We start from the raw sequence: 25,959 nt of genomic DNA, 5'->3' as shown, positions 1-25,959 counted from the left end.
GCACAAGTGGATAGCACTGTGGCTTCACAGCTCCAGGGTCCCAGGTTCAATTCCCGGCTTGGGTCACTGTCTGTGCGGAGTCTGCACATCCTCCCCGTGTGTGCGTGGGTTTCCTCCGGGTGCTCCGGTTTCCTCCCACAGTCCAAAGATGTGCAAGTTAGGTGGTTTGGCCATGATAAATTGCCCTTAGTGTCCAAAATTGCCCATAGTGTTGGGTGGGGTTACTGGGTTATGGGGATAGGGTGGAGGTGTTGACCTTGGGTAAGGTGCTCTTTCCAAGAGCCGGTGCAGTCACGATGTGCCGAATGGCCTCCTTATGCACTGTAAATTCTATGAAGTTCTATGAAATGATGCAGATCGAATAAAGCCAATTTAGTTGATTTAAAGAGGACGAGGATGAAACCAAAAAGATAAAGTGTCATAAGCTGACTATACTGGAGATAAACATGAAGCTATGGCCTCTGAATAAACTTGGGAGAAAATAATCCACGCAATTCTCACTGCCCACCGAAGGACAGCTCTAAAAATAACTTCACAGAAGTTGGAACGAAAACAAACTAATCTCAGGCATTTGAACAGACCAGGTGATTGAGAAGCAGAATTTTTATGTGCAATAAGCAAAATATTTTTAGGAGAAACAAAAATAGGCCTGATTAAACCAAGATGTATAACAGGACTCACAGGAGGGAAGAGTGGAGGTATGATATCTGTCATGCCAGCTGGAAGCATACCAGTTACTTCATTGCTACAGGTAGAAAGGTCAGAAAAATAAATGTAACAGTTGAATCAGACAAAGGTCGTAAAGAATTCTCAAAGGGCAACTCAGTTGGCTGACAGAGTCAAACAAGATGGTACTCAAGAGTGTGATTTGTTGGGTGGTATTTTGCAGGAGGCATCCAAGCAAGGGGTTAAAAAGGGGTTAAAGGAGTTAATAAAGGGGCAGCACGGTGGCACAGTGGTTAGCGCCGAGGTCCCAGGTTCGATCCCGGCTCTGGGTCACTGTCCGTGTGGAGTTTGCACATTCTCCCCGTGTTTGCGTGGGTTTCGCCCCCACAACCCAAAAGATGTGCAGGGTAGATGGATTGGTCACGCTAAATTGCCCCTTAAATGGAAAAAATAAATTGGGTACTCTAAATTTATATTTAAAAAACAGTTAATAAAAAAGACAAAGAAAATAACCAGGAGGTTAGCTGAAATAGCATGGCCTTCAGGATTATTGGCAGGACATTTTTAAAATAAAAATTCAAAGGGCTTTTGTGCAACAGTGAAAGTTTTTAAAACGTAGCCATCCACCATAGCCCATCATTCCCAATCTTGGCTGTGTTGTCAAGTAGAGATGCAGAGTGATGATAGGGGAAATTAGGGGAAAATTATCCCAAGGCTTCACTTATGCTCCTCGCGCGTGTTAAGAACAGGATTCTCAGAGATCGGAAAATATTTCAATGCTCTCAGCTCAAATCATGGCAAAGGACTAAAAAGCTTCAGCTGAAGTAAGAACATGTACAAAATGCTCGAAATATATGCATTTACGTATACAGACGTCATTTGAAATAATTGCAAAGATTTTGGGAAGTTCTTTACCATGAAAGGGCCACAGTCAAGGGATTTATTTTAAATAAAGAGGACATGACATAATAAATCTGCAGTGGCAAACGACTGCCAAAATAAGGGCCAATTAAATAATGCATGAATTATGCTTTGCAGAGTCAATGAAACATTTAAATGTTTCTAGATGTATTGTCCTTATTCATTTGGACTACATCCAGCATGGTTTGTTTGCGGTCATCCTTCGAGGTTAAGATGAGCACGTCCATCATCTGAGGTGTTGGGTAGGGTTTTGGTGGGTAGATAGGTGAGCGATAATAGAGACCTGCACCCAGAAGGTTCTGCTGCAAACAGAATTGTTTACTGCAGCCGACTGAGTTTTGGTTGGGTTGCTGGCTCAGGATTTTATTTCCTTAGGTTTTCTCTCTGCCGCTGATATATACTCTCTGGGAGGCTGCACCCTTTTTTATTTGGTTGCGGCAGGTGTAGCAACCCTGGGCGAGCTTCCTACAGAACTGTTGACGATATCAAAGCTCCGAAGTAAAGCCTTCACAGTGTCCTTGTTGCCCTTCCTCTGAATGCCATCGAGAGTGCAACCCAGACTCAAGGTCACCAGAGAAGATTCACTTTGGGATCAGGTATTCTGGCTGCATAACCAGCCCAACACAGTTGTGACTGTCACAATACGGTGGTATAGATGCTTGATATGCCAGCTGAGGTGACACCTAATTGTTTTGTCCAGCCATCTAATCTGTTCCTGCACCATTTTGAATTTTTACCATTCCATTTATATCTTGCTTCTCCTATTCTTTCCGCCAAAATATATAATTTCACACATTCCCTAGTCTCCTACTCCAGCTCATTCTTTGTAAGGGCCTCATTATTTAAAAGTTACAACGGTACTGGAAAGACCTTTACCATGAAGGGGTCACAGGCAAGGCTGTTTTGAAATTATTTACTTCGAAAAATTAGAGGGGATGATGGAATAAATTTGCGGAGGAAAATTGACCAACTGCCAAATATCGGAGAGTTGAGTTGTTTTTACATGTTTTTAGGTGTTTTGTTGGACTTCTAAACATAATTTTCTTACACTTACTTAATAATAATCATAATAATCTGTATTATCACAAGTAGGCTTACATTGCAATGAAGTCACTGTGAAAAGCCCCTAGTCGCCACATTCCGGTGCCTGTTCAGGTACACAGAGGGAGAATTCAGATTATCCGAATTACCTAATAGCACGTCTTTCAGGACTTGTGGGAAGAAACCAGAGACCCGGAGGAAACCCACACAGACACAGGGAGAACGTGCAGAGTCCGCACAGACAGTGACCCAGCCGGGAATCGAACCTGGGACCCTGGCGCTGTGAAGCCACAGTGCTAACTGTGTTACCATGCTGCCCTACTTGGCCAAAGAGAATAATTAGTGTGTAACATAGTAGAAAAGGCAAAATCATAACACTGTTACAATGTCCTCCAGGAAGCCGCTTAAGCTTTCATGTCAAAGCTAGAATTTATCCACATTGTTTAAAAACTCTTGCCTCAATCCTCATTTACTCCTCATCAGCTTTCCCAGTTAAGCAACACCTGGATTTTAAAATTTCCGTCCTCATTTTTGAATTCCCTCCATGGCCTGGCACCCCTCCCTATCTGTGTAATTTCCCCCAGACCCACAATGCTCCAAGATATCATTCCTCTCATTTTGGCCTCTTGAGCAACCTGATTTGAACTGCTCCATGACTGGTGGCCATGCCTTCAGTTGTCAAGGTTCTATCTAAGTTCTGAATTCCCTTTCTAAACTTCATCGCTTTTTTATCTCTCCTTCCTCTTTTAGACCCTCCTTAAAACCTACCTCCTGAACAAGTTTTTGGCCATCTGTGCGAATGTATCTGTTCATGTGGTCTGATGTCAAACTTTGCTCAGTCACACTCCTGAAAAGTACCTTGGGGTGTTTTATTACATTAAAGATGCTACTTAAATACAAGCAAATTCAAAATTGCATAATCATTATTCTCTGATTTACCTCATCTTTTTTATCCTCTTCAATTTTTGTGGAGTCCTACACTACGGGGGCTTCATTGTTTATCATGATTTCACAAATAAGTAGTTAACAAAGAAGTAGTTAACCATAAAGAGTTAGATTGCAACCGTCTCCTCTTGTCCATGTGCTGCTATGATCAATGGTTTAAATCATAGAATTTACAGTGCAGAAGGAGGCCATTCAGCCCATCAGGTCTACACCGGCCCCTGTAAGGGTACCCTACCGAAGCCCACCTACACCTCCACCCTAACCCCATAACCTAGCAACCCCACCAACCTCTGGACACTATGGGAACATTTTAGTGTGACCAATACACCTGACTCGCACATCTTTGGACTGTGGGAGGAAACCAGAGCACCCGGAGGAAACCCACACGCACACAGGGAGAAAGTACAAACTCCGCACAGTGACCCAAGCCGGGAATCAAACCTGGGACCCTGGCGCTGTGAGCTAACCACTGTGCCACCGTGCCACCCAGTCTGTTAAAATACTCACGATTGTGCATTGCATAAGATTAAAGTAGCTGTTGGGTACAATGATCTGTTAAAGCAAAAATACTTGATGGGGCAAAAACAATTACAGGCCATTAGCTAAAGGTGCAGGGCAGTGGAACTAACGGAGACAGCCGACACAAGCCAAATAGTCTCCTTCCGTACTGCATCAAACTCCTAAATTTGTGCACCTGCCACTTATTTATTGAAATGAATAAACAGTTTGTAAGATGTATAAGTGAAATATTTGGAGGGGGTAATTTGGCTGCTCCAGATCTTCAAGGCTTTCATCAAACAATACCAGTTTTATTGTGTGCAGTCAAGGTGCTCTCCAGAAATATCACTGAATTCTTGCACAAGGGAAAACAAAGGAGGGTGACAGATATCAAAATTAATTATGGATAAGAAAATTAACACAGAAAGTTTAACCACAGCAATTACCCATACCAAAATAAAAACATCTGGGAATAAAAGTCAGTAAACGTTTGAAGTTAATACGATCAGTCCCAAACACATGGGGCGTGATTCTCTGAAATGGAGTCAGAGTGTTCGCGCCGTCATGAACGCCGCGAGGTTCACGACGGCGCGAAACGGCCCCTATCCTGACCAACTCAGGGCCCGAAAATGGGCTAGGAGCGGCGCCGCGTCATTTACGCGCGCCAGACCGTGGCGCCGCGTAAAGGCGGCGCCGCATACATGACGCAGCCGGCGCCGCATAACTGGCGTCACCCGTGCATGCGTGGTTGCCGTCCTCCCCGAGTCCGCCCCGCAAGAAGATGTCAGACGGATCTTGCGGGCCTGCGGAAGAAAGGAGGTCCTCCTTCAGAGAGGCCGGCCCGACGATCGGTGAGCACCGATCGTGGGTCAGACCCCATTTGAGGCCCCCCCCCGGTGCAGGATCCCCCCCCCCCCCGGTGCAGGATCCCCCCCCCCCCCGCCCCCCGCAGGCCGCCCCTCCAGCGTTCCCGCGCTGTTCCCGCTGGCAGCGACCAGGTGTGGACGGCGCCGGGGGGAACCCACCGTTTTGGGCAGGCCGCTCGGCCCATCCGGCACTGAGAATCACGGGGCACTGGCTGTCTCGGGCGATTCACTGGACCGCGCTGCGCAAAACGCGATTGTGCCGATCTGGCGGCTTCCGTGAATCGCGGGAGGGCGGTGGACTGGCGTCGTGGGAGAATTTGGCGACCCAGGCGAGTGCAAGACCCATGAGCAGAGAATCGCGCCCATGGCATCTGCTGAATTTATTTATTTATTTTTTTTTAATTGAAATTTTCTTTTGAAATAGACTGTTAAATTGGAACTCTGATGTGGCTTCTGGCGTCTGCCAATATTTGCAAAATTAAATAAATAAATTATTAAAACTAAGTAAATGTATATGTAAAGTCCATATAGCTACTAACACCTTTTTTTTAATAAACTGCTGAAAAACTCTGGTCTTTTTTACTCCTGTGTCTGCGTGGGTCTCACCCCCACAACCCAAAGATGTGCAGGGTAGGTGGATTGGCCACGCCAAATTGCCCCTTAATTGGAATTTTTTTTCAAACTCTCATTTTTTTTGCAGAGGCATTTGAAATTGTTTTTATATTTTGTTTTTATATTTTGGGTACATGAATATTATTTCCACGAGAAACTGTTTCCATTAACATGAAGGATGGTAACCAGAAGATACATATTGAAGGCAATCTGCAAAAAAGGAGGGCAAGGGGATTTTCTTCTCTCATGCATTGTATATGATCTGTAAAGTGCAGTCTGAATTAATGGTGGAAGCTAATTTTCAACATTGACTTTCAGAAGGGAATTGAAAAGATTTAAAGGCTTTTAGGGAAAGAGCAGGGGAAAGTGTGACCAATTGGTTAGCTTTTTCAAAGAAGGGGCTACACGGCAGCTAGCACTGCCTCACAACACCAGGGGCCCAGGTTCAATTCTGACCTCAGGTCACTGTCTGTGTGGAGTCTGCACATTCTCCCGTGTCTGCTGCGTTTTCTCCAACAGTCCAAACATGTGCAGGTTAGGTGGATTGGTCATGCTAAATTGCCCCCTTGTGAGGTGATGTGCTGGTGCAGGGGAGTGGGCCTGCTTCGGTACAGACGCGATGAGCCGAATGGCCTCCTTCTGTACTGTCAGTATAATATGATTCTGTCAACTGGCATCAGAAGGAATCTGTTCGTAAGATGTGGCGGGGAAGGTGTGGTTGTATAAAAGTGTTCTGATACATTAGATAATATACATTGGAATAGAATGCTAGAGTACCCCATTATCATTGGGTGCCTGAAGATATCGAATTGAAACCTGCGTCAGGGAAGAGATGTAGCTCCAGATGCAGGAGCCGCTCATCCGGCCCTCTGTTGAAAGTGTCTTCACTATCTCATTCATCACAGCAAGGTAGAGTTGACATCTGTCAAGGTCCAAAACCTCAAATGAAGGAGAAACATAATGGGTTTAGAACGATTGAGGGGAAAAAATGGATATCAACACTTACATGTTCAATGATCACTGCAGAGTACAATTAGACAACAGAAATACCTAAAGAGTCTCTAATCCGACTTTAAATTTCAAAAAATCTTCAGACAGAGTGCACTTTAAAGGATTTCCTGCTCACTAACCCGAACACAAGCTAATTAAACACGTGTTTATAATATCACCACAAAATTGCTAACAGAAGGAATTATCTCGCAGTCCCGAACAATTGTTGCCCCTCCCTAAGCACCAACGCCAAGACAACACACAGGGAATCATGCAAGAAACTTGGCAGTATTTTTCAAATCAAAACATCTAGCTTGGGATTAAAATTTGGCAACAACCAGGTTTTCTGGAACCTTCTAGCTGCATTTTGAACCCCAGGGAACAATAATATCAGAGGGCACCATTTTTCCAAAGCATGCTGCAAATGCCGAAGTGTGGCAACAGATTACAAAAACGTATTATCGTTTGTCAGTGTTTATCAATTCTTTAAGAACTGATATTTTGGTAGTTTTAAAACATACATACTTGCTGTCACGACATAATTTTGAGGGAGATGATTAAAATATTGAGACAGGGCAAAACGTTAAGAAGCTTCAACATCAGTTCATCAAGGATTCAAAATGTGGACGGTTATTCACACCTTCCCACCAGAGAATTGCATTTAGCTCAAATAAACCCAGTGGAAATTATATTTTTTTAACATTTTCCAATTAAGGGGCTAAAGTGGCCAATCCACCTACCATGCACATCTTGGATTATGGGGGTGAGACCCACGCAGACACGGGGAGAATGTGCAAACTCCACACGGACGGGATTCAAACCCGGGTCCTTGGCGCTTTGAGACAGCAGTGCTAACCACTGCACCACCGTGCTACCCAACCTAGTGGAAATTATTTGGTTTTGTTTTCACAGGGGAAATTAATGTACACCCCGTTTATACCAACTTCTGGTGCCTTGGTAATTACACCTACAAGGTCCAATTACATGGAGCTTTCATATGCACTACTGATTCTCAGCAGAGAACTTGTCCAGGCTTAATTATTTTATCGTTATGAATTTTACATTTTTCTTTAAATCATTGAACAGGCAGGGCGCAATGGATTTGTAGGCACACTGAAATGGTATTTTATTTTCAACAACGAGCGCACACATCAAATGCTTTTTATAGAACTTGCATGATTTTCACTGCATTGAAGGGCTATCCTAATTAATCTGTTTAGACTTTGTAAGAATAAAAGTAGTCCACTGAGCTCTTTAAACCATTCACTCAGATGAAGGCTGATCTTGGAAATTTTGTATCTACAGCCTTTGAGACACAGAGTTCCAGATTTCTACCACCCGTGTGAAAATTTGTTCCTGATTTTACTCTGAAACAGCCTAGCTTTAATTTTAAGCTTATTCCCCCGTGGTCTACCCTGTCAAATCCCTTTGTCAACATCTTGATTAGTTACTCCTCAACTTCTAAATCAATACAAAACACATTTATTGCACCGTGTCCTCAAAAGTTAACCTTTGGGACTCTGAAATTCCCCTGAAACCGTGCTGTTCCCCTCTAATCTTTCTTGAGGTTAACTGACCAAAATCGGAACACCGCGAGCTGTGGCTCAGGTCGATAGCACTCCCCTCTCTGTGCCAGAATGTCCGAGTTCAAGTCCCAGCTCCAGGGGTTCGAGTGCATAATCTTTGCTGGTGCTGCAGTGCAGCAATTACGGAGTGCTGCACTATCAGAGGTGTCTACATTCAGATAACATGTTGAGTTGAGGTTGACCTCGCAGGTAGAAACAAACCACACCACTGCACTAATTTTGAAGAAGAGCAAGGGAGCATTCCCTCGGTGTCCTGGCCAACATGTATAACTCAACGACCTCCTAAAACAAGACTATCTGACCACTATCTCCATTTGTTGTGTACAAAACATTGGCCAAGATCCTCGCATTGTAACAGTGACTACACTTCAAGAGTACTTCACGGGTTGTAATGCACTTTGGGACATCCTTTAAATGCAAGTTTTTCCTTCTGTAGAGGTGCAACTTCTTCTGTAGAGGTGCATCAGTCATGATTCGGGCATCAAATTGTACTGCTACATATATTATCTCCACATATATTATCTTCGCATCATATATTAAAAATAAAGAAAGACATACACTTCTGAAAATGGCCACGCATCTACCAATCTACAATTTTTCTTCACCCACTGACTAACATCAGACTGTGTTTAAAAATAGCAATGTGAGGGCAGCACGGTGGCGCAGTGGTTAGCACTGCTGCCTCACAGCGCCAAGGTTCCAGGTTCAATCCCGGCTCTAGGTCACTGCCCGTGTGGAGTTTGCACATTCTCCCCGTGTCTGCGTAGGTCTCACCCTCACAACCCAAAGATGTGCAGGTTAGGTGGATTGGCCACGCTAAATTGCCCCTTAATAGGAAAAAATGAATTGGGCATTCTAAATTTAAAAAGAAAATAGCAATGTGACTTTCTGGTCTTAAAGAAAAAGACAGTTTAAATACAAATTTGCCTGAGCAGCAGCAGAATATATTCTGCATTATATGGCATAACCCTGCTGTCTTTACAAAACAATGTTACATAACATTGTGCGACTTACTACGAGCTATATCATGGAAGATTGTTAGCATCCAAGAACATCCAAATCAATGTTGTGTGTTTAATTACCACTGCTAAAGTAACATAAGCCACTCTCATCAATGTCACAAGTGACTTCTCCTGTCACCGACACAAGGTAAATCCTCCCTCCCTATTCCTCTTACCTGTGTCTCCCTGGCAACAATCTGAGATTAAGCCAACCCGTTTGCAACCTCGGTGTCACATTCGATCCCAAGAAGACCTTCCGACCTCATATTTGTGCTCACTGAAACACTTATTTCCACCTTTGTAACATCTCTTGACTTTGCCCCCATCCCAGCTCATCTGATGCTGAAACCCTCAACCATGCCTTTGTTACCTCTAGTATTGATTATTCCAATGCACTCCTAGTTGGTCTCCCACATTCCATCCTTCATAAACTTTAAGTCATTCAAAGCCACGCTCTACGTCACTTAACTCAAATCAAGTCCTGTTCCCCTAGCACCGCGTGCTCGCTACATTGGCTTCCGTCAAGCAACATCTGGATTTGAAGTTCCCTAACCTTGTTTTCAAATCTTTGCATGGCCTCAGCCTTCCCTATCTTTATCTCCTCCGCCAGCCCCACAAAGCTCCAAGATACCTGTGCTCCTCTAATTCTGGCCTCTTGTGCATTCCTAATTTTTGTTGCTACACCACTGGTGGTCGCACCCTTAGTTGCCTGGGCCCCAAGTTCTGGATTGCCCTCTCTACCTCGCTTTCCTCCTTTGATGTGACTTAAAACCTCCTTCTTTGTCCAGGCTTTTGATCATCTGATCTAATATCTCTTTATGTGGCCTGGTCTCATTCTTTGGTTTATAATGCTTCTGTGGAGCATTTTGGACCATATTATTACATTAAAGGTGATATATAAAAATAAATTGCTAATGTTGTGTTAATTTGCTGTTGTTGCACCAATTTGCTTTTTGATGTTTTTTGCATAATACTAGATACCAGTTGTTGCGATAGTAAAATGCTAATCACACATCAGTATAAATAGGGAGTTAGAGAAGCATATTCTATATTGAGCAGAAACTCAATGACAGGAGCTGAATTTATATACTTAGAATCATAGAATGAATAATAGAATTGTTACAGCACAGGAGGCCTTTTGTGCTGGCTCTCCAAAGAAGAAATTCACCTTGTCGCCCTTCCCATTTCCCTGTAGCCATGCACATTCTTCCTGTTCAGATAATAATCAAACTCCCTCGTGAACATCTCAATTATACCCCTCTCCACCACACACAGCCAGTGACTTCCAGGTCCTACCCACTCGCTGCGTGATAGAGCTTTTCCTCATATCGCCAATTACCTTAAATCCGTGCCTGGTTCTCGATTCTTCCGCCAATGGCGGGGCCTGTTCCTCTCCACCTGCTCCCAGATCCCTCATGATTTTGAATACCTCTGTCATACTCTCAACCTACTCTTCTCAAGAACAGTCCCAAACTTCTCCAATCTTTCTAAAGAACCAAACCTCCTCGTCACTGAAACTATTCTCGTGAACCTCTTCTGGTGCCCAGAACATAGAGTGCAGAAGGAGGCCATTCGGCCCATCAAATCTGCACCGACCCACTGAAGCCCTCACTTCCACCCTAACCCCGTAACCCAATAACCCCTCACTTTCACCCGAACCCCGTAACCCAATAACCCCTCCTAACCTTTTTGGACACTAAGGGCAATTTATCATGGCCAATCCACCTAACCTGCACGTCTTTGGACTGTGGGAGGAAACCGGAGCACCCGCAGGAAACTAACGCAGACACGGGGAGAACGTGCAGACTCCGCACAGACAGTGACCCAGCGGGGAATCGAACCTGGGACCCTGGCGCTGTGAAGCCACAGTGCTATCCACTTATGCCACCGTGCTGCCCACGGTAGAACTGGACAGAATCCTCTAGTTGAGGCCGAACCAATGTTTTGTACGGGTGAGCCGACCTCCTTGCACTTGTATTCTATCCCCTTATTGATAAAATCCAGGAATGCCAAATACTTAACTGTTCTCTCATCCTGAGCTGACATCTTCCTTGATTTATGCAGATATACATCCCAGTACCTCTGTTCGTAAAGCACCTTAAGAGTTTTATCCTTTATTTTATATTGTCTCTTTGCGTTCTTCCGACCAAAATGAATCACTTCACACTTCCCCACGTTTTAAATCTCACCTGCTACTTGTCCACCCATTCCAACAACCTGTATATGCCCTTTGAAGATTCCACACTATCTTCCTCAAAGTTGCAACACTTACTAGTTTTGTACCATCTGCAAATGTTGAAATTTGCCCACTATATTAAGATGCACGTCATTACTATACATCAGGAAGACCAAGGTTACCAACACTGACCCTTGGGGAACTCCAATATAAACCTTCCTCCAGTCTGAAAGCAAACATTAACCTCTGTCTGCATTTCCTGTCACTCAATCAATTCGGTATCCATGTTGCTACTGTCCCTTTTTTTTCCCATGAGCTATACCTTTACTCAGTCACTTTATCAAATGCTTTTTGAAAATCCATGTACAGCATTACCCTCATCAATCTTCCCCGTTACCTCATCAAAAAACTCAAAGCAAGTTAGTTCAGCACAATTTTCCCTTAACAAATCCATTCTGGCTTTCCTTAATTAAACCACAATTGCCCAAGTGACTATTAATTTTGTGCCAAATTATCGTTTCTGGAAGCTTCCCCACATCAAGGTTAATTTGGATGGCCTGTAGCTGTTGGGCACATCTTCACACCCTCTTTTGAACAAAGGTGTAAAATGTACGATTCTCTAGTCTAAAGAAGTTTGGAAAATTAGAGCCAGTGCCTGCACTTACAGTTTGTAATTCACTTGTCAACCTCCTGAGTGTGTACTCCAAGACTTGCTCCACTGAAGACATGACACATTCGCGTAGTGCATTCAGTACCCTATCTACAGACAAAGATAACAGATGATTTACACAAGGTAATCCACTGGATGCAGGTTGTTTTCTGTTGTAATTCACTATTGGCCTAGTAACAAAAAAATTAATAATCTAAAAAAAGGATTGATAATTGAGAAAATTTTCTCTAAATTGCTAAGCATGATATATTCTGAAAAGCAGGTAATCAGTGTCAACCTCATTTAGCAGAATGCTTGACAGCAACCAATTAACGTCAGACCCGGAAAGACAATTACAAAGGCAAATCTTTCAAGTCAGGCCTATTGAATACATTTTGCAGCTTCGACAACAGACTCTCTTAGTGCACTGCAAAATATACATTTTGGTGATTTTTTTCCTGAAGTGGCGGAGGGAGTCGAGGGCTTTTTATGAGTTGCAGCCATGGTCTCACGTTACAATTTATCAATTTCAGTCATGACATTGGGAAAAGATATTCAGTGGAAGTTTTCCCCAAAGCCTGGAAGGGAGAAGCTTATCCACAGGGCTCGGAGGAAGAGAAGAGGGGGGCAAGGCAATTTCTCATTTACAAAGAGCCTTGTCACATTCTCAGAAGCATTCAAAAGTGATGTGATGAACTGCTTGGAGGTAAAAATAACCAACATGCAAATTAATACAACACTCATTTTGTGCACAGTGAGGTCCCACAAGCAACTCAGGTGAATGACCACTTTGATTTTTTGGGGGGGGTTAAAGAAAGGACATCAGGAGAACCCGTGCAAAATGGTTCAGAAACTAGCATTTTGAATTTGGATTAGGTTCTTGCAATTCAAAAGGGATGTGGGAAAAAAAACTCTGCCCCAAGTAAACCCAACTTTTGAAGACGAGCTGTGGTGAATATTGTAAGGATTGTTTTGTGTCTCCCAGAGAGGATTTGTATGTTTTAAACAGTAAGTGTCTATTGGTAACATAACTATATACATCTCCAAGGCACAGACAGCCCTGCTTGGGTGCTGTCTCTACATTAGCTTCTGTTCGACTACTGCTATACCCAGTCTACCATTGTGTGACTCTCCAAATAACTATGGCAGCAGTACTGTTTTCCCGGTGCCACATCAGCTCTTGCTCTGCCGAACACCCTGACGCTACATCTTCCCCCAAGTCTGAAACCAAATATATTTACTCTACTTGCTAGCTGCCTTCCCCCACCATCCCACAGTGCAGAAAATCTAGAAATTTTGCAGTTCTTCTAGATCTTGTTTTAGTAGCATTCGGAAGGGTGGTAACCTCAGGTGCTTCGGGCTTTCTATGTTGCTTCAAAATTGAAATCATAGTCTTTTGCGTTTCCAGTACTTTTCAAATGTAACCCATTTGAGTCACTTTTCTGCGCTGCTTCAAGTGGTTTGATTTGATTTTGATTTGATTTGATTTATTGTCACATGTACTGAAGTGCAGTTAAAAGTATTTTTCTGCGGCTGAGGGAACGTACACAGTACATATATAGTAGACAAAAAGAATAATCAACAGAGCATATTGACAAATGGTACATCGACAAACAGTGATTGGTTACAGTGCGGAATAAGGGGCCAAACAAAGCAAATACATGAGTAATCGCAGCATAGGGCGTCGTGTTCTGAAAGGGAACAGATCAGTCCAAGGGGAGTCGTTGAGGAGTCTTGTAGCTGTGGGGAAGAAGCTGTTCCTATGTCTGGATGTGCGAGTCTTCAGACTCCTGTATCTTCTGCCTGGTGGAAGGGTCTGGAAGAAGGCAAAGCCTGGGTGGGAGGGGTCTCTGATAATGCTGTCGGCGGAAGGTGTATACAGAATCAATGTGGGGGTGGCAAGCTTGTGTGATGCGTTGGGCTGAGTTCACCACACTGCAGTTTCTTGCGATCTTGGACCAAGCAGTTGCCATACCAAGCTGTGGTGCAGCTGGATAGGATGCTCCCTATCGCACATCTGTAGTAGTTTGTGAAAGTCGATGCAGGCGTGACAAATTTCTTTAGCTTCCATAGGAAGTAGAGACATTGTTGGGCTTTCTTGACTGTTGCATCAACACGAGTGCACCAGGACAGACTGTTGGTGATGGTGACACCCAGAAACCTAAAGCTATCGACCATCTCCATTTCGGAGCCACTGAGGCAGATGGGAGTGTGTGTCGTGCTACGTTTCCTGAAGTCGATGATCAGTTCCTTGGCCTTTCCAACATTTAGAGAGAGGTTGTTTTCGGTGCACCATGCAACCAAGTGATTTATCTCCCTTCTGTAGTCCGATTCGTCGTTGTTTGAAATACGGCCCACCAGTCGTATCATCTGCAAACTTATAGATTGAGTCAAAGCTAAATCTTACCACACAGTCATGGGTGTATAGGGAGTACAGTAGAGGAATGAACACACTCCTTGCGGGGCCCCGGTGTTGAGGACTATTGTGGAGGAGGTGCTGTTGCCTATCCTGACAGATTGCGGTCTATTGGTGAGGAAGTCAAGGATCCAGCTTCACAGAGAGGGATCAAGTCCAAGATTGCAGAGTTGTGTTGCTCTTTATCGACAATCTGTCTTCTCTGATCAGACACGGTGAGCTTATTCTTTTCCTTCCAAAGGGGATGTTCGCTCTGCTCGTTCATAAAGTGAACGTATGATCTGAGTTTCAAAAATAGAATCTTCATTTTCATTTGTTTCAAAATTTCATCCAAACATTTGTTTCCTCTTATTTTCCAATTCTTTTACAAGCTTACGTCGGGGCATTGAATATAAAAAATGGCAAGTCACGTTGCAACTGTACAGGACCTTAGTTAGGCCTCATTTGGAATATTGTGTTCAATTCTGGTCACCATGCTACCAGAAGGATGTTGATGCTTTGGAGAGGGTACAGAAGCGGTTTACTAGGAGTTGCCTGGTATGGAAGGCATTGGCTATGAGGAGAGGTTGGATAAACTCGGTCTGTTCTCACTGAAATGGCGGAGGTTGAGAGGCGACCTGATAGAGGTCTAAAAGATTATGAGTGGCAGAGACAGAGTCGATAGTCAGTTGCTCACTCCTGCTAGGTCTTAAGGGCTGTGTGTTCACTCAGACTCTTATTTTCATCTACACTGTGGATTGTCCTTCTGTCTTTCTGCCCTCTTTTCCATTTTTTAAATTTTACTCCGCCTTTTAGGGATCTGGCTCGGTCCTATGCCTCAATGTCTGCATTCGATCAGATGTGGCAATGAAACATTTTTAGGTGATCTCCAACTGTGTCTTTGAGTTAGGCGCACTTCTTTCAGGTCAAATTGTAGTTTATTTACTTTTTCATGCTTTTGGGACTTCAGAATCCATCCTTCACTATCATCAGTTTGTTTGGTGTCTCGCGGAGAAGTCTGTAGGCTTGTATGGCTTAACAGTAAGTGTTTATTCAATACTCATAACAAGATACATCTCCAAGGCACAGCCCTACGTGGGTTCTATTTCCATGCTGGCTTCTGTCGGATGGCAACTGTAGTCTATCTACTATCATGAAATACAGGGAACAGCAAATCACAGAAGGATGACTAAAAGATTAAAAGGAGGAAAAAATTTGGAGGACAAAAGAAAGCTAGCCAGAAATATAAAGACAGATAGTAAGAGTTTTTATAGTATTAAAAAAGAAAAGAAGTTAACAAAGTGAGTGCTGATCCTATACAAAGTGTGTCTGGAGAATGGATAATAAGACCATAAGACATAGGAGCACAACTAGGCCATTTGGGCCAACGAATCTGCTCCGCCATTCAATCATGGCTGATAGGTTTCTCATCCCCATTCTCATGTCTTCTCCCCATAACCCGTGATCCCTTTATTCATCAAGAAATGATGGAAAACAAGAAGGTGGCAGATTAATTGACAGGTATTTCGCATTAGTCTTCACCACAGAGGAATATAACTATAACAGGGAAGTACTGGCAAATCAGAAGAGAAGTTTCATATTTTGAAACAGAAGTGGTGGTTTAAAAACTCCTTTTGATGTTGAGAACCCAGAGTCAATTATTAACTTATAGCTGACTACAAATTAAAAGACAATGCTGCAGTAGCTGACCTGTGATACCACATTAAAAACCCGCCAAAACCCCATGAAGCTGTCAGCATTCTGGAGCAGCATCGCCCACGAATATCCAGTGCAGAGCAAAACAAGCATTTTGTTGCCATTGCCCTTCAAGACGACCTAGATATGCGAGGTTGGATTTTACATTTTCATAAAGATGAAAACGGCACAAAGGAACTGGTTGAAATCTGCGCCTGGTTTGCACATTGCCCGCTCCTCCTTTGAACCTGATTCAAGTGAGATTGTGAGGACCAAGCAGGCTCCGCTTTCGCATTAAAGGTAAGCGAAAGTGGCGTGTGTCGCAAAGGTCAGCCGGTGTGGGTCTGAAAGTTCAGCTGGTTGGCAAAAGTGGGTCCTGGGAAAAAGAAGTTTGAAAAACACTGGTTCAGAGCAGTTTTACCTGACTAATACCCGGAACGGCTGGGTTGTCTTATGAGGAAGGGTTGGACAGACTCGACTTATATCCACTGGTGTTTAGAAAAGTAAGGGCCGATTTGCTCTAAACATTTAGGATCCTGAGGGGCCTTAACAGGGTGGATGTGGAGAGGATGCTTCCTCTTGTGAGAGAATCTAGAACTAGGGGTCACTAAGAAAGTGTTCATCCATTTAAAACGGTGATTCGGCCAAGTTGTTTCACTCAGAGGTTTGTGAGCGTTTAGAACTCTCTTCCTGAAAGGTGGTAGAAGCAGAGTCCTTGAATAGATTTAAGGCAGAGGTGAGATAGTGGGGCGAGATTGTCCAATATTGAGGCCAAGTGTTCACACTGTCGTGAACGCAGTCGCGTCTCACGACGGCGCGAACAGGGCCCGGGCATGACCTATTCTGGCCCCCACAGGGGGGAGCACGGCGCTGGAGCAATTCACGCCACTCCAGCCTCCTTACGTGGTGCCGAATGGGCGCCGCGCCAACTCGCGCATGCACAGTTGGGGCAGCTCAATCCTGCGCATGCGCAGTTTGGCCGCGCCATCCTGCGCATGCGCGGGGTACTTCTTACACGTGCCGGCCCCGACCCAACATGGGTCGGTGTTCAGGGGCAGGCCGCACCAGGAAGAAGGCCCGGGCCGAGGTGGAGGGGGGGCCGCCAATCGGTGGGCTCCGATCGCGGACCAGACCCCACCGGAGGCTCCCTCCGGTGAAGGAGCCCCCCTCCACCCCACCCCCCCACAGGCCGTCCCCCGCGCGTTCCCGCAAAGTTCCCACCGGCAGCGACCAGGGGTGAACGGCGCCGGCGGGACTGTCATTTTTTTTCGGCGGCTGCTCGGCCCATCTGGGCCGGAGAATCGCCGCTCGCTGTTTGCAGCGATTCTCCGAACGGCCCGGCACAATTCGCGCGCCGCTGGTTTCGGAGGGGGGGTGGGAGAATCGTGTGCGGGGGTCGGGTCGGCGTGGCGCGATTCTCCCACCTGGCGGGGGTCGGAGAATCCCGTCCAGCTTCTTGGTAAGGTTATCAAGGGTTATCGAGGGTAGGCGAGATGTGAATTTGAGGTTATAATCAGATCAACCATAATCTTATTAAATGGTGGAGCAGGCTCGAGGGCTGAATAGCTTACTCCTGCTCTTTGTTCATATGTTTACGTTACATCACTATGTAGGCGGTCCTGTTTCCCTACCCCCATTTGCCCCTGATCTGTTGAACACCCTAAAACTACAGCAAACTATGTTGTTTTTAAAAGAAGCAGACAATTGCCATTCATGTATGATTAGTTCTTTGCTAACTGCCATGTTACTGCACTTAATACTGACTGAAATCTGGATTGAAATCCTCTCTGATGAGGACTGAAATTGATTTGTATGTGGATTAACTCATCACTGCCATATAGACATCACAATTGCCACATCAGTTGGTGTCCTGTTAAAAAAAATGGCTTGCTTGTTATGAAAAATAAATGGGAATTCTGAGGACCTCACAGCTTATTGATTGCTGTGAAAAAAAACTTTTACAACATTCTTTATCAGCATGTTTGTGGCTGTAAGAATGCAAAGTTCCGATCTGCTTTCCGTTTGGTTGTTAATCATGTGCCTGGCAGGGACCAACCCAACCAGACAGCTACAATCTGAAAGAATAAAAAACACTTTTGTGTGTGAAAGGTGTGGTGTACATGCACGTTTGTTCTTTACAACAGAGGCAGAAGGGAGCCATTATATTTTCACACCACTGCATTTAAACTGATAAATGTTACAACTAAAAACATATGAAGATTCATGCCAACTATTCAACTCCATTTCTAAAATTGCAGAACAATATCACAAGAGACTAAATAGTCCACAAAATATTAAGTTAATTATAAAGCTAATGGTTATTAATTTTCTTGTACATGCAGCGGCACGGTGGTACAGTGGTTAACACTGCTGCCTCCGACGCGGAGAACCCGGGTTCGATCCCGGCCCCAAGTCACTGTCCGTGTGGAGTTTGGACATTCTCCCTGTGTCTGCGTGGGTTTCACCTCCACAACCCAAAGATGTGCAGGTTAGGTGGATTGGCCACGCCAAATTGATCCTCAATTGGAGAAAAAAATAATTGGGCACTCTAAATTTATAAAAATCAAAAATTTCTTGTAGATGGAACATGAGCAGCAATAGCAAGAAAGAATAGCCGCTACCAACAATTATGCATGGTGATTGTGCTGTTCCTCATGCCTGAACAGTAGAAACGTCAGAGATCAATAGTTAAAGCGTGAAGAGAGTAGCCTCGTAATCAAGGGGGAAATCTTTATGTCTGGTGCATGGGCAAATATTTAAAGCTTTGATCTGGAGTCCCTTCGAGCAGTGTCTAGAAGCCGAGCAGTATCTCCGGCAGCAGCGCACCCCTCCCCGATGAACTCAATGCCTTCTATGCTCGGTTCGAGCAGGTAACCAACAGTCCGCTGTCGAGTGCCCCAGCAGCCCATAACTCACCCATACCCACCGTCACAGCTTCCGAAGTCAGATCGGCCTTCCTGAAAGTGAACCCTCGGAAGGCGACAGGCCCGGACGGGATCCTGGTCGTGCACTCAGAGCCTGCGCGGACCAGCTGGCAGAGGTGTTCGCGGACATCTTTAACCTGTCCCTACTCCACTCCGAGGTCCCCACCTGCTTCAAGAAGACCACCATCATACCGGTGCCAAAGAAGAACCAGGCAACGTGCCTCATGACTACCGTCCGGTGGCCCTGACTTCAGTCATAATGAAGTGCTTCGAGAGGTTGATCATGAAGTGCATCACCTCCATACTCCCAGAACGCCTTGATCCACTGCAATTCGCATACCGTCGCAACCAGTCCACAGCAGACGCCATTTCCCTGGCCCTACACTCATCCCTAGAGCATCTCGACAACAAGGACTCCTACATCAGACTCCTATTTATTGACTACAGCTCCGCCTTCAACATCATAATCCCAGCCAAGCTCATATCAAAGCTCCAAAACCGAGAACTTGGCTCCCCACTCTGCAACTGGATCCTCGATTTTCTGACCAACAGACCACAATCAGTAAGAATGAACAACAACACCTCCTCCACAATAGTCCTCAACACCGGCGCCCCGCAAGGCTGCGTACTTAGCCCCCATATTCTACTCCCTGTACACACACGACTGCGTGGCAAAATCTGGTTCCTACTCCATCTACAAGTTTGCTGACGATACGACAATAGTGGGCTGGATCTTGAATAACGACGAGTTAGAATACGGGGGGGAGATTGAGAACCTAGTGGAGTGGTGCAGTGACAACAATCTCTCCCTCAATGCCAGCAAAACTAAAGAGCTGGTCATTGACTTCAGGAAGCAAAGTACTGTACACATCCCTGTCAACATCAACGGGACCGAGGTGGAGATGTTTAGCCGTTTCAAATTCCTAGGGGCACACATCTCCAAACATCTGCCCTGTTCCACACTCGTCGACGCTACCTCCAAGAAAGCACAACAGCGCCTATACTTCCTCAGGAAACTAAGGAAATTTGGCATGTCCACATTAACCCTTACCAACTTTTACAGATGCACCATAGAAAGCATCCTATCTGGCTGCATCACAGCCCAGGACCGCAAGAAACTTCAGAGAGTCGTGAACACCACCCGGTCCATCACACTGTAGCCACCTAAATTGGCCAAATCCCGATTTAAAATGGCGAACGGCAAAGGCTGAAGGGAAATTCAGCCAACACAGGCAGAAACCAGCAGGTGCAGGTTTGCTGTGTATTTAACTCTGCAAAGGCCCAGACAGCATCGATACCAGCGACCATCAGCATAATAATGTAGCAGCCATCTACATACTAATGAACAATCCCCGGGAACAATAGCAACATTTGGGACAAACAAAACTAAGCCAGACTCCCCGGCGCCAGCAGGAGCCAACACAAAAGGAGGTTAACGAACACCTCAAGACTGCCCATCGATCAGGGAACTGCTCCAGTATTGGAGAAATCGAACCAAGCGATTGGAACGAAGTCCAATCACCTAGAACCAGGTACAGGGTCCGCCCCGAAAGGCGGGAAGCCCCTGGGGACTATATAGTTAAGCCCCCAAGTTCAACTCGCTCTCTTCTTCCTGCCCGGGTCACCCAGCAATGCGAACCAACCTTGACCGTGACCGGTGCAGTGACCGCCGAAAGAAGTAAGTCTCAAGTCAATGCTCGCTACGGGATAGGCGTTCCTAGCTACCAATCCGTACCAACTTCGAATCCCGCAGACTCAGAACCCGAACGAAAGGCCATTTGTTCCCCTGACCTGGTGGGAAAGTCCGAAGTTAAATATAGGCCTGTTAGTTGTAGAAGTAGCTTAGACGTAGAATTTGTGCATGAGTAGCGATTACTGTGTATAATAAATATGCTTTGATTTGAATCTTACTAATCGGTGTATTGAGTTATTGATCATTACTTGGACTTGAACCTCGTGGCGGTATCATAAAGATACCTGGCGACTCGAGAGCAAAGGTAATAAAACAGAGCAATTGAACCAACCAGAAAGTTAGCAACAACACAAACCTGCCTCCCATCCATTGACTCCATCTATACCTCCCGCTGCCTGGGGAAAGCAGGCAGCGTAATCAAAGACTCCTCCCACCCGGCTTACTCGCTTTTCCAACTTCTTCCATCGGGCAGGAGATATAGAAGTCTGAGATCACGCACATACAGACTCAAAAACAGCTTCTTCCCCGCTGTTTCCAGACTCCTAAATAACCCTCTTATGGACTGACCTCATTAACTCTACACCCTGTATGCTTCATCCGATGCCAGTGCCTATGTAGTTACATTGTATACCTTGTGTTGCCCTATTATGTATTTTCTTTTCTTCCCTTTTCTTCCCATGTACTTAATTATCTGTTGAACTGCTCACAGAAAAATACTTTTCACTGTACCTCGGTATACGTGACAATAAACAAATCCAATCCAATCCTTCCTCTTTTTATTTGAACCCCACAGTAGAGCCTATCTCCATCCCATGCCTATGTTGAAAGCTGGGTGCTTTACTGTGACTGTCAGTTAAGTTTCCACGGCTATTTCCAATTGCTTGTGAAACTTGACGCAAATTGGAGGAACAACATCGCATCTTCCGGTTGGGCACGCTACAGTCTTCCGGTCTCAACAGTGAATTCAACAACTTCAGATGATTAGCTCTACCCCACCTCGACCCATTTAGTTTCATCCCATTTCATTTTAATTGTCTTTTACCATTTCTTTCTTTCTTAATATATATTTAATCTCCCCCCCCCCCCCCCCAATCTTATCCACCTTTCCTTAACCTTTCTCCTCTTTGCTTTCCCCTTCCCCTCCCCCCACATCTACAGTTCACCCTCTGATGTTAGTTTCCCTGCTGTTTGACCTTTCACATCTTGTGTCCTCTCTGGGGACTGCCATTAGCACTCTTTCCCCTTGGTTTCTGTGGCCATTAGCACCCGGTTTCCCTGGGTTTCTGTGGCTATGACTCATCTTTCATTCTCACTCCACAGTATAAATATTTCCCACTTTGTCTGTCTGTTAGCTTTGACAAAGGGTCATCGGACTCGAAACGTTAGCTCCTTTTCTCTCCCTACAGTTACTGCCAGACTTGCTGAAATTTTCCAGCATTTTCTCTTTCGTTGCTTTTCAAACTTTCCTATTTGATAGCAGGGACTTCAGTTGGTGATTGTTTTAGGAAGCCAGGTGAGCTGTTTATATTATGAGCTGAATCATTGAATGGTTTCAAAAGGATACATAGGTTAACTAGCCTTTTCCCAAATAAAACACATCTCAATCACAATCATATCAACCTGCTGACAACTATGAATATTCTGATTTGTTTGGATTGGATGGCTATGAGTGAGCTCTCAGTCACAGAACCCTGTCGTGAGCTACAGAACAACTGGTCTACTTGGGATACTCCTGTTGCAGCCAAATTCCAAGAGGATAGCGGAAATGTTTCAGCGATGTCCTCAAAGCATCCCTGGAGAGGTCAAACATCCTCGCCAACTCCTGAGAGCCTCTGGCATGGGTGAGACAGGTTGAGAATGTGGGAACATGCAACAGTAAAGTTGAGGCATCAGAGGGCGCGCAGCATGAAGTTTCATAGAATTTACAGTGCAGAAGGAGGCCATTCGGCCCGTCGAGTCTGCACCGGCTCTTGGGAAGGAACTGTAAGATCAGGAACTATGAGTGTGCCTGCAGCGCAAGAACTTCAGAGGTTCAAGGTGGCAGCTCACCACCACCTTCTCAAGGCCAAAGTGCTGATCTAGCAGATGACACCCACATCCTGTGAAAGAATAAAAAGATCTTCAGCAGCAGAACTGCACATGCTATTAAAACAATGGATTCCTTTATTCTCTTTCCTGACTCTCTCCTGGGACATCTGTGTAGTAGCCTTAAGGGGGCAATGTGAACAATTAAATTCTCAATAAATTACACGCAGAAACTTCCAGACAAATCTTCCACCCCACTCCCAATGAAATGAAAATGAAAATCGCCTATTTTCTCAAGTAGGCTTCAAATGAAGTTACTGTGAAAAGCCCCGAGTCGCCACATTCCGGCGCCTGTACGGGGAGGCTGGTACGGGAAGCACTACCTTGTCCTGCATGAGGGGCTGGTTTAGCACAGTGGGCGAAGACAGCTGGCTTGTAAGAACAGGACCAGCAGTGCGGGTTCAATTCCCGTTCCAGCCTCCCCAAACAGGCGCTGGAATGTGGCGACTAGGGGCTTTTCACAGTAACTTCATTTAAGTCTGCTTGTGACAATAAGCGATTATTATGTGACAGAGTTTACAGATCATACGGAGATCAGTCATCTCAGAGCCCATTGAACTGGAGTGGAAGCAAGTCAGCCTCGATCCTGAAGGCCTGCCTAAGATCAATCATATGCTTTCTGCCAGATCGATGTATTAAGCCACACAGCCACCATTCTGGTAACAGAGATACAACTGGCATGATACTGCAGTTGCACTGCTAGATGTCATCCAGTTGAGCAGTTCTTGACTACACAATGTACTCAAGGTTCATTTTGATAACCAAGGTTATTTTGAATTTGATATTCTTTGCAAAGAGAAGCTATTCATAATTCTGTCTGCCACGTTCTTTCTGCATCTGTCTTTCAGGGTGCTGTGATTATTTTCACCCTGATCGTTTTATTTTCTTCAATGTTGCTTTCATCTCTCTCACTAGCCCCGCTCTAATATCTATCACCACCAATCCAGTTTAACGACTTTACGCTGCATTTATGGCTATTTCCCGATAGCTTCATAGATGTCTGCTTGAATTTTATGAATGTTGTTTGTTTGTTTCTCTGGCTTTTTTATTTATGGCCACTTACTGGTCTCTGCTGTAATTCACTATCTTTTAACAACTGATCTCCAATCCCTTGGATGTCATGTTCCCATAAACGCTGTTCACGTTAGCAAATACAAGTGAAGGGTCACTATTGGCTGATTTGCCCAGTGAATGCAGAAAACGCATTCCGAGTTTGCTCGAAGAAAAGTAAAACCATCCTTCACGTGCAAGACGTGTGTCCAGTTGCAGCTCCTGTTAGACCGCTTGACGGCTCTGGAGCTGCGGATGGACTCACTTTGGAGCATCCGCGATGCTGAGGACGTCGTGGATAGCACGTTTAGCGAGTTGGTCACACCGCAGGTGAAAGGTACTGAGGGAGATAGAAAATGGGTGACCAAAAGACAGAGCAAGAGTAGGAAGGCAGTGCAGGTGTCCTCTGTGGTCATCTCCCTGCAAAACAGATACACACCGCTTTGGATACTGTTGAGGGAGATGGCTCACCAGGGGAAGGCAGCAGCAGCCAGGTTCATGGCACCGTGGCTGGCTCTGCTGCGCAGCTGGGCAGGAAGAAGAATGGCAGGGCTATAGTGATAGGGGACACAATTGTCAGGGGAATAGACAGGCGGTTCTGCGGACGCAATCGAGACTCGAGGATGGTATGGGGGGGGGGGGGGGAGGGGGGTTGTGAACAGCCAGCTGTCGTGGTGCACATAGGCACCAACGATATAGGTAAAAAACGGGACGAGGTCCTACAAGCTGAATTTAGGGAGCTACGAGTTAAACTAAAAAGTAGGACCTCAAAGGTAGTAATCTCAGGATTGCTACCAGTGCCACGAGCTAGTCAGAGTAGGAATGTCAGGATAGAGAGGATGAATGCGTGGCTCGAGAGATGGTGCAAGAGGGAGGGATTCAAATACCTGGGACATTGGAACAGATTCTGGGGGAGGTGGGACCAGGTCAAACCGGACGATCTGCACCTCGGCAGGACTGGAACCGATGTCCTGGGGGGGTGCTTGCTAGAGCTGTTGGGGAGAGTTTAAACTAATGTGGCAGGGGGATGGGAACCGATGCAGGAAGTTGGAAGGTAGTAAAACAGGGACAGAAATAAAAGGCAGTAAGGGGGAAAGTGTAAGGCAGAGAAGCCATAGTCAAAAATCAAAAAGGGCGACAGTACAAGGTACAGTGACTGAGGGGAGCTCAGTGAATAGGACCAGGAATACTAAAAGAAATAAAACGGGGAGTGAAAACATTAATGGTAAGCAACGCGGCAGGTTGTTACATGAAGATATGGGTTCAACGACAAGGAAAATTAGGAGAAAGGTTAAGAGGAAATATAACTTGGGAGAGGTTACTGATCGAGGTGTTAAGATTCAGAACAGAGGTAAAAAAGCCAACATAAGTGTACTTTACCTGAATGCTCGTAGTATTCGGAATATGGTAAATGAGTTGATGGCGCAAATCATCGTGAATGACTATGATTTAGTGGCCATTACTGAAACATGGTTAAAGGATGGTCACGACTGGGAGTTAAATATCCAAGGGTATCAAACTATTCGGAAGGACAGAGTGGATGGTCAGGGAGGTGGTATAGCTCTGTTATTTAAGGATGACATCCGGGCAATAGTAAGGGATGACATCAGTGCTATGGAGGATAAGGTTGAATCCATTTGGGTGGAAATCAGGACTAGTAAGGCGAAAAAGTCACTGATAGTAGTAGTCTATAGGCCACCAAATAGTAACATTATGGTGGGGCAGGCAATAAACAAAGAAATAACTAATGCATGTAGAAATGGTACAGCAGTTATCATGGGGGATTTTAATCTACATGTTGATTGGTTTAACCAGGTCGGTCAAGGCAGCCTTGAGGAGGAGTTTATAGAATGTATCCGCGATAGTTTCCTGGAACAGTATGTAATGGAACCTACGAGGGAACAAGCGGTCCTAGATCTGGTCCTTTGTAATGAGACAGGATTGATTCAGGATCTCATAGTTAGGGATCCTCTCGGAAGGAGCGATCACAATATGGTGGAATTTAAAATACAGATGGAGGGTGAGAAGGTAAAATCAAGCACTAGTGTTTTGTGCTTAAACAAAGGAGATTACAATGGGATGAGAGAAGAACTAGCTAAGGTAGACTGGGAGCAAAGACTTTATAGTGAAACAGTTGAGGAACAGTGGAGAACCTTCCAAGTGATT

General features: G+C 45.0%; 1 protein-coding gene across 2 annotated transcripts in view; it reads right to left on the bottom strand.

Moving 5' to 3' along the window:
• The window catches only part of LOC140427526 (probable methyltransferase TARBP1), a 309,002-nt gene that overhangs the window by 179,264 nt on the left and 103,779 nt on the right, over positions 1 to 25,959 (bottom strand). For both annotated transcript variants that reach the window (XR_011948558.1, XM_072513011.1), the window contains exons 13-14: positions 11,968 to 12,062; positions 6,327 to 6,488 (exon numbers count right to left, since the gene is read on the bottom strand). Coding sequence is in view for 1 of the 2 variants with exons in the window: in XM_072513011.1 (XP_072369112.1) it covers positions 6,327 to 6,488; positions 11,968 to 12,062 (257 nt within the window). In the remaining variant the exon portion in view is untranslated. The remainder of the gene's footprint in view (positions 1 to 6,326; positions 6,489 to 11,967; positions 12,063 to 25,959) is intronic.

Source organism: Scyliorhinus torazame, chromosome 1, assembly GCF_047496885.1.
Source record: "Scyliorhinus torazame isolate Kashiwa2021f chromosome 1, sScyTor2.1, whole genome shotgun sequence".
Lineage (NCBI taxonomy): Eukaryota > Metazoa > Chordata > Chondrichthyes > Carcharhiniformes > Scyliorhinidae > Scyliorhinus > Scyliorhinus torazame.
Note: the sequence above shows the minus strand (reverse complement) of the source record. Positions and strands in the feature narration are given on the sequence as shown.